This window comes from Procambarus clarkii, chromosome 51 (genome assembly GCF_040958095.1).
Source record: "Procambarus clarkii isolate CNS0578487 chromosome 51, FALCON_Pclarkii_2.0, whole genome shotgun sequence".
NCBI classification, from domain to species: Eukaryota; Metazoa; Arthropoda; class Malacostraca; order Decapoda; family Cambaridae; genus Procambarus; species Procambarus clarkii.
This window is the reverse complement of record NC_091200.1, coordinates 21,686,319-21,701,879: the sequence shown is the minus strand read 5'-3', so window position 1 is coordinate 21,701,879 and position 15,561 is coordinate 21,686,319. Positions and strand designations below refer to the sequence as shown.

The window sequence follows — 15,561 nt, the reverse complement described above, 5'->3', positions numbered from 1 at the left end:
CCCATTTCCTAGTTGCTATTCGTAGCAGCATATTGTATCGTGGTTATGTGTAGACTATTTAATATTTTGGCCATCGCCGTCAGATCGAGGCCTCAGGTGGTGGGGACAGAAACGTTGACGTCAACACAGGGATAACAGGATGCGGTTCACGTCCTTCTGTATCCAGTTATTTATACACTGTGATGATATCAGATACACAGTCGATTCGAATATCAGCCAGTTTTACAGTCATCTCAAACATTTGCATAGGTTTACAGTCACACAGGCACAGCTTCACAGTCACACCGGATCAAGTTCACAGTCGCATGTGTTCAGCTTCGCAGTCACACCAACACAGCATCACAGTCACACCAACACAGCTTCACAGTCACACCAACACAGCTTCACAGTCACACCAACACAGCTTCACAGTCACACCAAAACAGCTTCACAGTCACACCAACACAGCTTCACAGTCACACCAACACAGCTTCACAGTCACACCAAAACAGCTTCACAGTCACACCAACACAGCTTCACAGTCACACCAACACAGCTTCACAGTCACACCAACACAGCTTCATAGTCACACAAGCCCAGCTTCACAAGACATTTCAGATATTCTCTTTACCAAACCTGTTACTGTCACCCGCAGCTCATCTTCCTGTGCTAATAACTTCCTCAATAAGGTCAGGTTATTGCATGTTCGCTGAACACTGCTTCGTCTGGACCCCATTACACCTGCTTCTGTAATTTGTTGTTGCTTATTTTACTACTCTTGTGCAGGTGTTCAACAAGTGGCTTCAAGTGTTCAACAAGTGTTCAAAGTACTAGTGGCTTCAGGTATTGCATGTACTATCTCTATCTTTAAATCCATCATTATGTATGTAACTCAATGGATGTACCTTTACCTGAATAAAAAATGTGAGTCTGAAGTGTGTTGACCAGACCACACACTAGAAGTTGAAGGGACGACGACGTTTCGGTCCGTCCTGGACCATTCTCAAGTCGATCGACTTGAGAATGGTCAACATACTTCAGCCACGTTATTGTGACTCATCGCCTGCAATCTGAAGTGTGATTCATGTTTTTTCTCCTAATTTTGTATTCTTCAATTTATTTAATATTTGAGTACGTATATTGATTTTATGTTAGAAATGGTTCTAAAGTATATAAGACTTTCTGCTCACATTCACAAAGACTCCATATAGAGATAGGTGAGTGCATATACTAATTAACTCACTCGATTACTCATACTGCTCACTCAGCCTCATCAAAGCTGTCAAGCGGATTTATCTACACTTCTCAGGTTCCTCTTTCTCCTTGTTTGAGTCATAGTTATGCCTCTTGCATCCACAAATAGCTCACTGAGTCCACTTTTTGCTTCTTGTATTCATTCCATGTTATGCTTGTCACATTTTATAATCATCTCGTCTCTGTTATGATCATGATCGCCCATGATTATTATTTCCTGTTCTTATCACCTCACATAATTATCATCCGTGCTCTGAGTACTCGGATAACAGTGCTCCGAGTACATGGATAATGAGTACCTGGTATCGAGTACCAGGATAACCGTATTCTGAGTACCAGAATATCCAAATACCAGGATAACCTTATACCAGGATAACAGTACTCTGAGTACCAGCGTCTCCGTAGCTGGAGTACCAAATAAAGAAGTTGTACTGAAGGCAGTCTGTAAATATCGTGATTGTATCTGAGTACTCTGATAATGAGTACCAGATACTCATTATCCATGTACTCAGAACACTGTTATCCGAGTACTCAGAACACCGATGATAATTATCTATTGACGTCATCTACCACCGGAATTTCCCTTGCCTCCAGGGTGATGTGTTGACGTCTCACACAGGGTGATGTGTTGACGTCTCACACAGGGTGATGTGTTGACGTCTCACACAGGGTGATGTGTTGACGTCTGACACAGGGTGATGTGTTGACGTCTGACACAGGGTGATGTGTTGACGTCTGACACAGGGTGATGTGTTGACGTCTGACACAGGGTGATGTGTTGACGTCTGACACAGGGTGATGTGTTGAAGTCTGACACAGGGTGATGTGTTGAAGTCTGACACAGGGTGATGTGTTGACGTCTGACACAGGGTGATGTGTTGACGTCTGACACAGGGTGATGTGTTGAAGTCTGACACAGGGTGATGTGTTGAAGTCTGACACAGGGTGATGTGTTGACGTCTGACACAGGGTGATGTGTTGAAGTCTGACACAGGGTGATGTGTTGACGTCTGACACAGGGTGATGTGTTGACGTCTGACACAGGGTGATGTGTTGACGTCTGACACAGGGTGATGTGTTGAAGTCTGACACAAGGTGATGTGTTGACGTCTCACACAGGGTGATGTGTTGACGTCTAACACAGGGTGATGTGTTGACGTCTCACACAGGGTGATGTGTTGACGTCTCACACAGGGTGATGTGTTGACGTCTAACACAGGGTGATGTGTTGACGTCTCACACAGGGTGATGTGTTGACGTCTCACACAGGGTGATGTGTTGACGTCTAACACAGAATGATGTGTTGAAGTCTGACACAGGGTGATGTGTTGACGTCTCACACAGGGTGATGTGTTGACGTCTAACACAGGGTGATGTGTTGACGTCTAACACAGAATGATGTGTTGAAGTCTGACACAAGATGATGTGTTGACGTCTCACACAGGGTGATGTGTTGACGTCTCACACAGGGTGATGTGTTGACGTCTCACACAGGGTGATGTGTTGACGTCTCACACAGGGTGATGTGTTGACGTCTCACACAGGGTGATATATTAAATTCTGACACTTGTGTGTGTGATTTCATCCCCCTCACACACACACACACACACACACACACACACACACACACACACACACACACACACACACACACACACACACACACACACACGGTAAAGTCTGACACAATGAGTTGCAATAAAGTCTAACACAGCATAGTGCATTAAAGTCTAACACGATGTAATGCATTATAGTCTAACAGAGTGAGAAAAATGCCCTTGAACATAACATAAATATCCCCCTTGAACACCTGGCTGCCATTACACAAACGAGCAAGCTGGTGTGTTTTATCACAGTCCAACTCTCTCGAGTACACAAACACGTGCTCTCTAGCAGGAGGCGTGCGTGCTCTGGCGGTAACCGGCTCCTTGACGCCTGACGAGGCAAGCACCTTGGATCGCCTCCAGTCATGTCTTGTGGGCACGGTGGTTATATACACAGAGGGGCCACTTCCGTCTTGGCAGTTCCTGGGCTCCACACGGACGGCTTGCGCCAGACAACGACCATTGGACTGTACGTGTCCTTCTAGTCAGTTTGCTTTCGTCGTAAGAGATAGCCTGCATAACACAGTCTTACTGATAGCCTGCATAACACAGTCTTGCTTGACAACCTGCATCACACAGTCTTACTGATAGCCTGCATAGCACACCCTTAGTGATAGCCTGCATAACACAGTCTTACTGATAGCCTGCATCACACAGCCTTCCAGTCCAGTCCGGCCGCCTAATAGAGCGCCGCATTTTGACGCAAACTTTACCCAAGGGCCGAAAATTGTCGTACTAGAAACGAAAACTGTCGTACTGGTAGCGGCGCGTGAAATTGACATGCTGCCCCGTGTCCACTGGTAGGTTAGGATAAGGGCAGTTTAGTACGACAGTTTATTGACGTTGGGGAAACCTTAGGGGGACGGACTGGCAGGTCCGCCTACCTAGACCTCACTAGGCCTGCACCACACGGCAACGAGCCCTTAGTAAGACTTCCAGACAGTCTTTCTGGAACATGTAACAGTCAGCTTCCCACAGGCAAAAAGCTAGCCCCGGACCCCACTCGTTCAGCCCCAATTTTAAACTGCTGACGCTGGAATCAAGAGACAGTTCTTGCCATCTCTTACTCAGAGATACTTTTTTGTTCATATATTTAGAACCTTCGAAGTAAGCAGACAAACAAGAACAGGAGTCAAACAAAACCAAAACGACAATAAGAAAAAAACAGCAAATAAAAAATCACACAATAATGGAAACAGAAACCATTTAACATGAAGGGAAACGAAAAAACACATAATAAACCTTTGAATCAAAATGTAGAACCGGTTACAATTGCAGTAAAACTTCAGACCAGAACCCACTTAAGGAAGAGTACCGCTGCCAGCAAGTTTTATCTCATATTCAATAACGCATTGTTGTTTTTTAAGTATATCGACGACAGCGTTACTGAGGAGGAACAGAGAGAGAGAGAGAGAGAGAGAGAGAGAGAGAGAGAGAGAGAGAGAGAGAGAGAGAGAGAGAGAGAGAGAGAGAGAGAGGAGAGATAGATCAAAGAAGCCATCAGATGCGGATATTGGGCAGCCTCCTCACAAAGTTTCAGACGTAGCTTCAGTAGTCAGGTGTGTGGAAGTGATCACTCTTGATTATCTGTTTCCAATTCTGCGTCTGACGGCACTACACGGGTAGCGTGCGGCGTCTCAGCTAGTACTCTTTGCGTCGCCGGCGTCAAGTACTCTTCGCGTCGTCGGCGTTATGTACTCTTCGCGTCGCCGGCGTCAGATGCACTCTTCGCGTCGCCTGCGTCATGTACTTCACATCCTGTACTCTCGGAAGGCTATGATAACCTGGAGTGTGGGTGGAGGCGCGTGCTGTGCGCTCGCGGCCGCAAGCACGTGCTCGCACGCACTCGTACATGCGTTTTGTGCCTCATTTCTTTCCAACACTTGAGAATCTTGGCGTCCAGAACTATCAACTGCTTGCTTTTTGCCTCCAGTGTTCTCCAAGAGTATTGACGTTTCTTAATGAAGTAATCCCACTAAATGCCACTGACTTTGACGCCTGGCCATTAAGACAGATTTAACGATTACACACAGAGATCACACTAACGTGATGCATCAAATGAACATATCCACAAGGGCCGTGACAAGAATTCGAACCTGCGTCCGGGAGCATCCCAGACACGTCTTAACTGCCTTAATCGACTGAGCTACGACAGGGTTAAAAAGAGTTGAAACCGAAGTTCTACTGAACTTACTGGATCCCGTAGCATCTCCGAGGCACAAACCAGATTTAACGACACTGTTTAACTGGGGAAACATTATTTATTGTTAGACTACATTTATAAAGTCCCGTGGTAAAGCTGGCCACCATCTTTATGGTCAGGGGGACTTGATATCTCGAATATCACTGCATCAGTCGCCATTAATTCCCGGTATGATAGATGATGGATGATGATGTTCTAGTGACCAGTGGAGCCGGCGCGAGGCTGCTGCTAATTTAACATTATGATTAATGGTAATTTTATGTTCTGGTTGTCCACGAAGCTGGGTCAGGTGGGAACCCTGACAACATAAAGATGTTGTCAGGGTACATCAGGCTTTGTATATAACTGTAAGACCGCCAATTTCACTCTACATTCGCTAAAAATATAAAAATGTATTCTACCACTTACGGGCTATTCATGCCCGTGCCACCTCCTGGTTGGCTTAATGTTAATCAATCAAACAAATAATTTCACTCAGTTGGCGAAGACGCTGCTGTGTTAATGAGTAGAGCCTCGAGCAGGTCGGGGATTGAACGCCGACCTGCATCATGAATCGAGACCGTCGCTCTACCGTCCAGCCCAAGTAGCTGGGTAGCTTTCTTGGTAAATATCATTTCTTCTTCTTCCGTCTCTCTCTCTCTCTCTCTCTCTCTCTCTCTCTCTCTCTCTCTCTCTCTCTCTCTCTCTCTCTCTCTCTCTCTCTCTCTCTCTCTCTCTCTCTCTCATCGCAATATGCGCCGTTATCTGGGAGTCAATGGTCACGAGTCAATGAATAAGGGGTGATGAACCTGACTCAAGACTGGTAAGGGAGGCGTGCAAGGGAAGGTGCAGAGATGATTAATATGTTGCTGTCCCAGGGAGGGAGGGAGAGAGGGAGGGAGAGAGGGAGGGAGGGAGGGAGAGGGGGGAGAGGGATGTAGGTGAGAGGTGAGGAGGGTGACGGGAGGGGATAAGGGAAAGGGGGCTGACGGTTAGGGTATGGAAGGGAAAGGAGGGAGGTAAAGAGGTGGATGAAGTTGCATATTTGAGAGGCATTGCATAACCCAAGAAGATAAGGCGAGGAGGGAGAATGGATAATTCACCGTTCAGGGGTTGAGGCCGTGATAAAGGGGGGTATGCAGCGTGGCGGAAGTGGTAGGAGAGGCTGTAGGCGTGACAGGCAGGCGGGCATAGTGGGCGTGGCAGGTGTGGTGGGCGTGGCAGGTGTGGTGGGCGTGGCAGGGGTGGTGGGGCGTGGCAGGCGTGGTGGGCGTGGCAGGTGTGTACGTAAAGGCGAGAGGGGCTTACTGGCGTTTCCAGACGAATGTGGTCTGTGTGGGTTCCTATAGCTCTTATCTTGTGTGTGTGTGTGTGTGTGTGTGTGTGTGTGTGTGTGTGTGTGTGTGTGTGTGTGTGTGTGTGTGTGTGTGTGTGTGTGTGTGTGTGTGTGTGTGTGTGTGTGTGTTTGTGTGTACAGGTATAGGTTAAGCTCTTAACATGTGGCGCCCAAGCTGCACATGTAGGCATATAATGTTCTCAGGTGATGCTACAGCTTAAACATTGGGTCGGGTACTGGGGCTATCAAGCCATGTTGGTGCTGGGGTTACCAAGCCATGCAGGTGCTGGGACTACCAAGCCATGCAGGTGCTGGGACTACCAAGCCATGCAGGTGCTGGGGCTACCAAGCCATGCAGGTGCTGGGACTACCAAGCCATGCAGGTGCTGGGACTACCAAGCCATGCAGGTGCTGGGACTATCAAGCCATGCAGGTGCTGGGGCTACCAAGCCATGCAGTTGCTGGGGCTACCAAGCCATGCAGGTGCTGGGGCTACCAAGCCATGCAGGTGCTGGGGCTACCAAGCCATACAGGTGCTGGGACTACCAAGCCATACAGGTGCAAGCAAAGCCAGGGGGTCATATGTCTTTTCTCTCCATAATAAGCATTTATATTCTACTCATCTCCCCGCCTATTCTTCCTATCCCACTTCCTTGTCGCTTTACTTCTATCGTTCGTTCCTTCCCTCCTCGTGATCCATGTATTTTCAGTGAAGCTCTTAAGGACTTCGAACGCTTTCCCTTCTTTGTTTTGCCTCTCCTCATCCTTCCTGGCAATTTTGCCACTCCCACCTTTTCCTCTTGTGAATCCAATATCACCATAAACCCATCGGACGCCATTCCTTTCCCTTCATCCCATTCCAGACACCTTCCATTCCCCCATTCGGGGAGATGTGAGGGAAGGGGGGATGAGGAGGAAGGGACGTGCCACCTCCACCACCACCTCCGCTGCTGATAAAGGTTACTTGTGGGTGTTGATGAGAGTACAAGCATGCCGGCACACCAGGTTAGAACCGGTCCCCTGCAAGTGGGTCATTTCCTTCTTCTGCTCGGGTCTCTAGGTCACCCCGACGGTGTGGGAGTGGCGGGGGGGAAGGTCCCAGGGTCTCTGGGGGGACAGGAGACAATGGACATCGCTGTGTGGCACGTGAATGAGTTGGACAGAAGACGGTAGATATATGTAGTGGCGTAAACACAGCCGGACAGAGATAACAAAGAGAGAGTAGCGAAGCGCACCTTGGGACTGGTTGGGTTATAACGAGGAGCCGTAACTGTTTTATGGGAATTCTTTCGTGTTACACCGCAGTAAACCAAGTCAGAATCTAAATGAAGTTATCAGATTTACACGCAAGACATTCATGGCTGAGTTGACCATCTTGTGAATTTAGTTTTTGCGTTCAATGAATTGTTGAGGTTAACGTAAAGCGAAATCAAGTTAACCGGGGCAGAGACATTTTCGGAGACAGAAGCACGGGCATAGACGGTGCAGGGGACACACAAACATGCGGAGACAGCGATGGTTATACCAGTAATGATGAAGCAACACAGTATACAGTAGAGGATACAGCCACAACTCTACGGTCGAGTTTTAGAGGCTATGGAACATAAGCTACGATTCGGCATCCTGTCGGCCCTGTATTAACGAGGCTGTAGGAGTGTCACACCCAGTTACAGCCCCGCTCCCGTGCCAGGTCAGTCCACTACGGGCTCCCCATAAACCGTGCTACTTGGAACGTTTTGTTCCCAGTAGCTGAATCAAACACAACAACAAGTGTCACACCAATGAGGCCTCTCACCACCGCCACTACCAGTAACCCATTCTCAAACCTCAGCACCAATAGCCCCTTCCATTTCTCCCCCTTCCCTTCTACCCAGCACCACCCTTCCCTCCCCTCAAGTCGCCAGTCGCGCTCCAGAAGTTAACCAGCAGAGCGAAACGCAATTTGCGCTCGCACTAAATCCGCCCAATTACAATAAAAATTGCCTAATTATCTCTTAAACTCACAGCATATTTAGATAAACAAAACCGGCACATTCTCGTTAATAAGATTAATTATGCTAATGATTGAACTTGAACTCAACTGAAAGGGGAGCCGGATAATACATGAATCCGGATTCACAATGGGAAATCCGTAGAGAATCGATCGTTTAACCATCCAGCGCCATCCCCCGTATGACTTGAATTTCAGATTGACTTCTTAGACGATTTCCATCCGGTAGTCATGCAAATGTTGAGGACTCCTCCTCTCCACTCCTCCCTCGCACCCCACAACACCGGACCCCACCCCCGCAACCCACAACCCCGGGGCCCCACCCCTCGCTGCCCACAACCCTGTAACTTACCATCCCCCACACACCCCCCGCACCCCCAACTGTGAGGGGTCCTGCACATGTGTGATCCCGGATCCTACACTCACCTTGAATAGTTAACTCATTCAACTCCTGCTTGTCCCCTTAGTGGGTCGAGGCTGACTGGTGGAGCTGGTAGCCGTAGGAAGAGGACGTGAGAGAGAGAGAGAGAGAGAGAGAGAGAGAGAGAGAGAGAGAGAGAGAGAGAGAGAGAGAGAGAGAGAGAGAGAGAGAGAGAGAGAGAGAAGAGAAGAGAAAGAGAAAGAGAAAGAGAGAGAGAGAAGAGAAAGAGAAAGAGAGAGAGAGAGAGAGAGAGAGAGAGAGAGAGAGAGAGAGAGAGAGAGAGAGAGAGAGAGAGAGAGAGAGAGAAGAGAGAGAGAGAAAGAGAGAGAGAAACGGGCTAGAAGGCTTATATCTAGTCTTGACCAAGTCTGGTGGGAACGGTCTGAACATCAGAGCCTGCAACACCGTCGGGACGTTGTTGGTCTTACTGTTATGTACAAGGCCAACATCCTCAAAGTTCCGCACTTGGCCCAACTCCGTGGAGTACCAGTAGTTCCCACTCGTAACACTAGGCTCTCAACCTTCAACAGTCTCATGCTTGAAGAGCCATTCTCAAGAACATCACTCCATCAGCGTTCATTCCTTCCGAGACTTACTCGCATCTGGAACTTGTTCGCGCAACAGATTGATACACGGGAGATCAGGTCAACTGTTCACATGAAGACTATGGCACACAGCTGGCTACAAGCTCATCCTGTTCCTTATATGATTGTTACTTAATGTTTTTTAATGAATAAAGGCTATTCATTCTAAAGCAAATAATAACACGCTCATGAAATAAATGGGCATCTAGGAGTAGGTTTCTACTTAGCTTACATAAGTTAAATAAATGAGTTTCTAGGTGTAGGCTTCAGATGAGCTGAGGTAGGATAACAGCTCTTGCTTGCAGTTTCACTAGGTATGTCATTAGGCATCCCTTATGAATCCTAGTCTTAGTTTAAAAACAAAAAAAAGAGAGAGAGAGAGAAAGAGAGAGAGAGAGAGAGAGACAGACAGACAAACAGACAGATAAAATATCCCCATCTTCCTAAAATTAGCAATCTTGTATCACTTAAAACACCACTTGTTCAGCTCTTTTGAGTCCCTGAAGTGCTTATATCCATTTACACAATGATTTTCACAAACGTAGAGCACCTTACAAATATACTTGGTAAATACATTATCAGCAACTGGACACAGCCTTCTGACATAATGAGAGGCTTGGATATAACCTGGCCAGGATGTGTTCCTGGGGCCCTTCTCGTGTGTGTGTGTACTCACCTATTTGTACTCACCTATTTGTGCTTGCGGGGATTGAGCTCTGGCTCTTTGGTCCCGCCTCTCAACTGTCAATCAACTTGTGTACAGGTTCCTGAGCCTACTGGGCTCTATTATATTTACACTTGAAACTGTGTATGGAGTCAGCCTCCACCACATCACTTCGTAATGCATTCCATTTGTCAACCATTCTGACACTAAAAAAGTTCTTACTAATATCCCTTTGGCTCATTTGGGCACTCAATTTCCACCTGTGTCCTCTAGTGCGTGTATCCCCTTGTGTTAAATAGCATGTCCTTATCTACCCTATCAATTTCTTTGAGAATCTTGTATGTGGTGATCATGTCCCCCCTAACTCTTCTGTCTTCCAGCGACGTGAGGTTTAATTCCCGAAGTCTTTCCTCGTAGCTCATACCTCTCAGCTCGGGTACTACTCTGGTGGCAAACCTTTGAACCTTTTCCAGTTTAGTCTTATGCTTGTCTAGATATGGACTCCATGCTGGAGATGTGCTCCATGCTGTGAATGTATATGTGTGTGTGTGTGTGTGTGTGTGTGTGTGTGTGTGTGTGTGTATGTGTGTGTGTGTGTGTATGTGTGTGTGTGTGTGTGTGTGTGTGTGTGTGTGTGTGTGTGTGCTGTGTGTGTGTGTGTGTGTGTGTGTGTGTGTGTGTGTGTGTGCTGTGTGTGTGTGTGTGTGTGTGCTGTGTGTGTGTGTGTGTGTGTGTGTGTGTGTGTGTGTATGTGTGTGTGTGTGTGTGTGTGTGTGTGTGTGTGACGAATCATGTCATCAGGGGTCATGAACGGTCGTCATTATCTGCCACTTATATTGTTCGAGCGCACAATCAATTAATAACTTGTACCACCACATAAAATAGTGACAAGCAGCCTACCGGACGACTGAACCTTGCGAGGTTCACATTATATCATCACTGAACAGCAGCACATAAGGTTTATTTGAGCACCTATGTGACCTACGCATACATATTATAGAGAAAAATAAAAGTATAAAGCAAATGTTCTTGATACAGACATTACTGGAGATGACCCAGAAGACATAGAGAACAGCGAGCGCTTACATATGTTTTATTCAGTGAGATCTCGCTTATCAATATTAATTGATGCACTGATCAACGTACCACAAGCCTATTGAGAGCCTGTGGATTCGTGTCACTATTTTCAGAAAAAGTATTTTTTTGACTCAATCTCAGATGCCGTAATTAATACAATAACGTCCTCAGTAACAACTAGTCTCTCTCTATCGTTATCCCTCTGTCTGTGTCTGTCTCTCTCTGCCTGCATCTCTCCGTCTGTCTCTGTGTCTCTCTCTCTCTTTGTCTCTGCCACTTACCTCGTTTAGTCTGTAACCAGCAGCTCCGTGATCTATCCGGGGTCACGGCCGCCCTGAGGCGACTGACAATTACCGATTAATCAAAATCACATTGACTCGTCTACATAATACAACCTCTGCAGCTTCGAGTCGTGCTTGTATAATGCTGTGAGGAGCAGCTGTAAAGGGTTCACATGGACGTATATGTGAACCCGCATGAACGCAGAGCTAATAGCCCGCGACACGCAGTGAGGTAGCTGCTGTAGATTGCATTCTAAACGACTCATTCAGATCCCACACATCTCGTTAAGAGAGAGATGCAGATCCCACACATCTCGTTAAGAGAGAGATGCAGATCCCACACATCTCGTTAAGAGAGAGATGCAGATCCCACACATCTCGTTAAGAGAGAGATGCAGATCCCACACATCTCGTTAAGAGAGAGATGCAGATCCCACACATCTCGTTAAGAGAGAGATGCAGATCCCACACATCTCGTTAAGAGAGAGATGCAGATCCCACACATCTCGTTAAGAGAGAGATGCAGATCCCACACGTCTCGTTAAGAGGGAGACACAGATCCCACACGTCTCGTTAAGAGGGAGATGCAGATCCCACACGTCTCGTTAAGAGGGAGACACAGATCCCACACGTCTCGTTAAGAGGGAGATGCAGATCCCACACGTCTCGTTAAGAGGGAGATGCAGATCCCACACGTCTCGTTAAGAGGGAGACACAGATCCCACACATCTCGTTAAGAGGGAGACACAGATCTCAAGCGCCTGGGTAGAAGGGGGGACAGAGAGCCCACCCGCTCGACCCTGCATAGTCAAATGACCTTGAGACACATGACGAATGGAGATGAATCTATTTACCACTATTAACCAGTCTGTCAGGGGGAAGAAAATAAGCTCGGAGCTTGGGCTGAAGCTTGGGTTATTGTGTGGTTGAAGCCTGGGCTTCAAATTAGACGCCTAATCAAATCAAACGACTTGGTCGACCCATTACAAAAGTGACCGGATAACTTAAACGCCACAAAAAGGGCTATGGCGGCCTGGGACTCTGCCATCCCGGGAATCTGTCGACTTTTAATAAATATAAAAACCCTAGCTGGTGTGGGACTTTGGCAAGTTCTCATTGGACTTACGTTTTGAAAGTGACGTGGGGTCCGGTTGGCGTCAAGACGAGGGGTCTCCTGCTCTATAGGTCCTATATTAGCTATAGTATAATCCTAGACAACGTAGAACCTGCTCCTATTCCCCTCTAAACTGACGGCCTCTAGCTTGAGTGTCAGGTTCCTCCAGAACCTGACCCGAATACTGAGACATCCCTCAAGGGGTCTTCCTCCTCCTCTCCCGTTACCCGTCAGGATGCTGAACATGGACCCCTCCACACACACACACACACACACACACACACACACACACACACACACACACACACACACACGTTCTGATACTTGGATCACCGAATTTAATAATATTTTCTACACCGAGCCAAAGAACCTCCAATTTTCCAATTTCCTGAGGATTTATATAATTAAAATTATTAATCCCAGTATTTAATAATGGAAATAATAGGGTAACATACTGTACAATGTGCAAATATTACATGAAAAATATAATGAATATATTGAAAAATATGACAAGATTACCCTTTTATTTTATTTTAACAACTCTTGCTGTTGTGGTTAATAACAATGAAAGAGAATAATGAAAGCCAATCATTCGTCTGTTATTAAGTCTAACTCGGGCACACTTCGCATATAAAATAAACCACAAACAGGTTTTCTGCATCACCATCATTACATTCTTCAACAATATTGACTTTTAAATGAACTTAAAACCATAATATTATTGGAGGCGATGAGTCACAATAACGTGGCTGAAGTGTGTCACAATCGATTTGAGAATGGTCCAGGACGGACCGAAACGTCGTCGTCCCTTCAACTTCTAGTGTGTGGTCTGGTCAACATAATATTATTATAATACAAAACATCTTACTGACGGTCTATGTTGTTGGTGACATACAGAAGAGTCAGAGAGAAGAGAGAGAGTCTCTCGTCTTTATAATTAAGTAGTTTACTGTAAACAGTTAACGTTAGTCTTGTGTCTTCCTGGTTGGTCTTCACCGCCTCAGGTGCCGGCTCAGAGGCTCTGAGCCTGACCGCTAGAACCACCAGGAGGAGGAGGAGGAGAAGGAGGAGGAGGAGGAGGAGGAGGAGGAGACACTGAAGAGTAAGGAAGTATTATCGAGAGGTGGAGTTGGCTGTGTGTGTAAGTCTTGGAAGACGCTATCTCCCTCGGTCATCGCTGGGATCCTCTACACCCACCTCCCAGCTCTCTTCTGCACCCACCTCCCAGCTCTCTTCTACACCCACCTCCCAGCTCTCTTCTGCACCCACCTCCCAGCTCTCTTCTACACCCACCTCCCAGCTCTCTTCTACTCCCACCACCCAGCTGCTCCACACCCACCTCCCAGCTCTCTTCTGCTCCCATCACCCAGCTCTCTTCTACGCCCACCTCCCAGCTCTCTTCTACGCCCACCACCCAGCTGTCTTCTGCTCCCACCACCCAGCTCTCTTCTACGCCCACCTCCCAGCTCTCTTCTACGCCCACCACCCATCTCTCTTCTACGCCCACCACCCAGCTCTCCTCTACCCCCACCTCCCAGCTCCTCCACACCCACCATCGCGTCTCCAAACATTGGACTTGTTTCTCACGGCTTCAACAAGAAAACGGTCCTATGCGAACTATTTCACAAATAATCAATCTTTACATCCCACCTGCTCCTACTAACAAGCCACCTGCTCCTACTAACAAGCCACCTGCTCCGACTAACAACCCACCTGCTCCTACTAACAAGCCACCTGCTCCTACTAACATCCCACCTGCTCCTACTAACAAGCCACCTGCTCCGACTAACAAGCCACCTGCTCCTACTAACAAGCCACCTGCTCCTACTAACATCCCACCTGCTCCTACTAACATCCCACCTGCTCCTACTAACATCCCACCTGCTCCTACTAACAAGCCACCTGCTCCTACTAACAAGCCACCTGCTCCTACTAACATCCCACCTGCTCCTACTAACAAGCCACCTGCTCCTACTAACAAGCCACCTGCTCCTACTAACAAGCCACCTGCTCCTACTAACAAACCACCTGTCAGCCAATGAGAGTCATTTAAGGCTGACTAAAAGCCACAAGACCAAACTTATGAACACTTGCCTCGCTTTCCATACGACATAAAAAGCACAATTTCACAAAAACAAACAAGAACCAGGCGGAAAAAAGGTATTAACCTCTAGATTTCATTATTGACTTTTCTTGTAGAGCGTTCCTAATAAATTGTGTGTAAAGGATTGATCGATGAAGATTAAGCCACCCAAGAGGTGGCACGGGCATGAATAGCCCGTAAAAGTGAGTAATGGGAAATGTTTAAGGGTTTATGGGGGGTCTATGGGGATTACGGAAGTGAGGTGCCATACTGTTGACGTGGTCTGGAGGTGTCTAATCCTAGCCCACTGACAGTGACGGACAGAGGTTCTTACAGCTAACAATTTGGTGTTTTAAATTCGTGTGATTAGTGTAGAGGAGGATAATGAAGTAATTAATATATGTTATAGTTATGTTTTCTGTTCTCATTGTCCTATCATCTGTTCTATCACGTACCTTCTCTCCCACGCCCTCCTGTTCCATCCATCTCTCTCTCTCTCTCTCTCTCTCTCTCTCTCTCTCTCTCTCTCTCTCTCTCTCTCTCTCTCTCTCTCTCTCTCTCTCACTTTCTTGGTCTTCTCTAACTCTGAAAGACATTTTCCCGCCCTCCCGCACGCCGACAATCTCACGCCATCTGCCATCAAAGATCCACACTACGAGAGTATTACCATGTCTTCAACTCAACAAAGCGCCCATAGACCAGACTCTGCTCATCGCACGCCGTGAGGAACGCTCAAACATTGTCTGGAGTCATCGTGAGCTTTAAAACCCGACACACTATAATTTGAGGAATATTCAGATAAGAGGACAAACTCTGAATTCTCAGAAGAGGAACTCTGAGATTCATCATCATCGCCGCACCTCGCCAACTGCTGGCCATTAAAACGGGACCCGTAGTAGGTAAAAAACGGGGTAGTTCGTAGCATCCGCCGTCCACTGTGTTCTTGAGGGCTCCGGCAATCATCTACATACCGGGATAATCGCACATTGGAC

General features: G+C 47.1%; 2 protein-coding genes across 2 annotated transcripts in view; one reads left to right on the top strand and one right to left on the bottom strand.

Annotated features, from left to right (window-relative positions):
• LOC123774575 (uncharacterized PE-PGRS family protein PE_PGRS54) overlaps positions 1-15,561 on the bottom strand; it is a 56,614-nt gene that overhangs the window by 22,204 nt on the left and 18,849 nt on the right. The window lies entirely within an intron of this gene.
• On the top strand, positions 306-14,528 carry LOC138351812 (uncharacterized). The gene is made up of 5 exons (XM_069303820.1): positions 306-673; positions 766-822; positions 1,135-1,196; positions 11,053-11,114; positions 13,857-14,528. Exons 1-5 carry the CDS (start codon positions 306-308, stop codon positions 14,526-14,528), a joined length of 1,221 nt encoding a protein of 406 aa, XP_069159921.1.

Bases quoted from the DNA above. Each gene is read 5' to 3' on its own strand.
- LOC138351812 (XM_069303820.1), top strand. From the start codon at position 306: ATGTGTTCAGCTTCGCAGTCACACCAACACAGCATCACAGTCACACCA. The intron at 674-765 runs GTTATTGCATGT...ACTCTTGTGCAG, and splicing joins AACTTCCTCAATAAGGTCAG to GTGTTCAACAAGTGGCTTCA. The intron at 1,197-11,052 runs GTGAGTGCATAT...TTCTTGATACAG, and splicing joins AAGACTCCATATAGAGATAG to ACATTACTGGAGATGACCCA.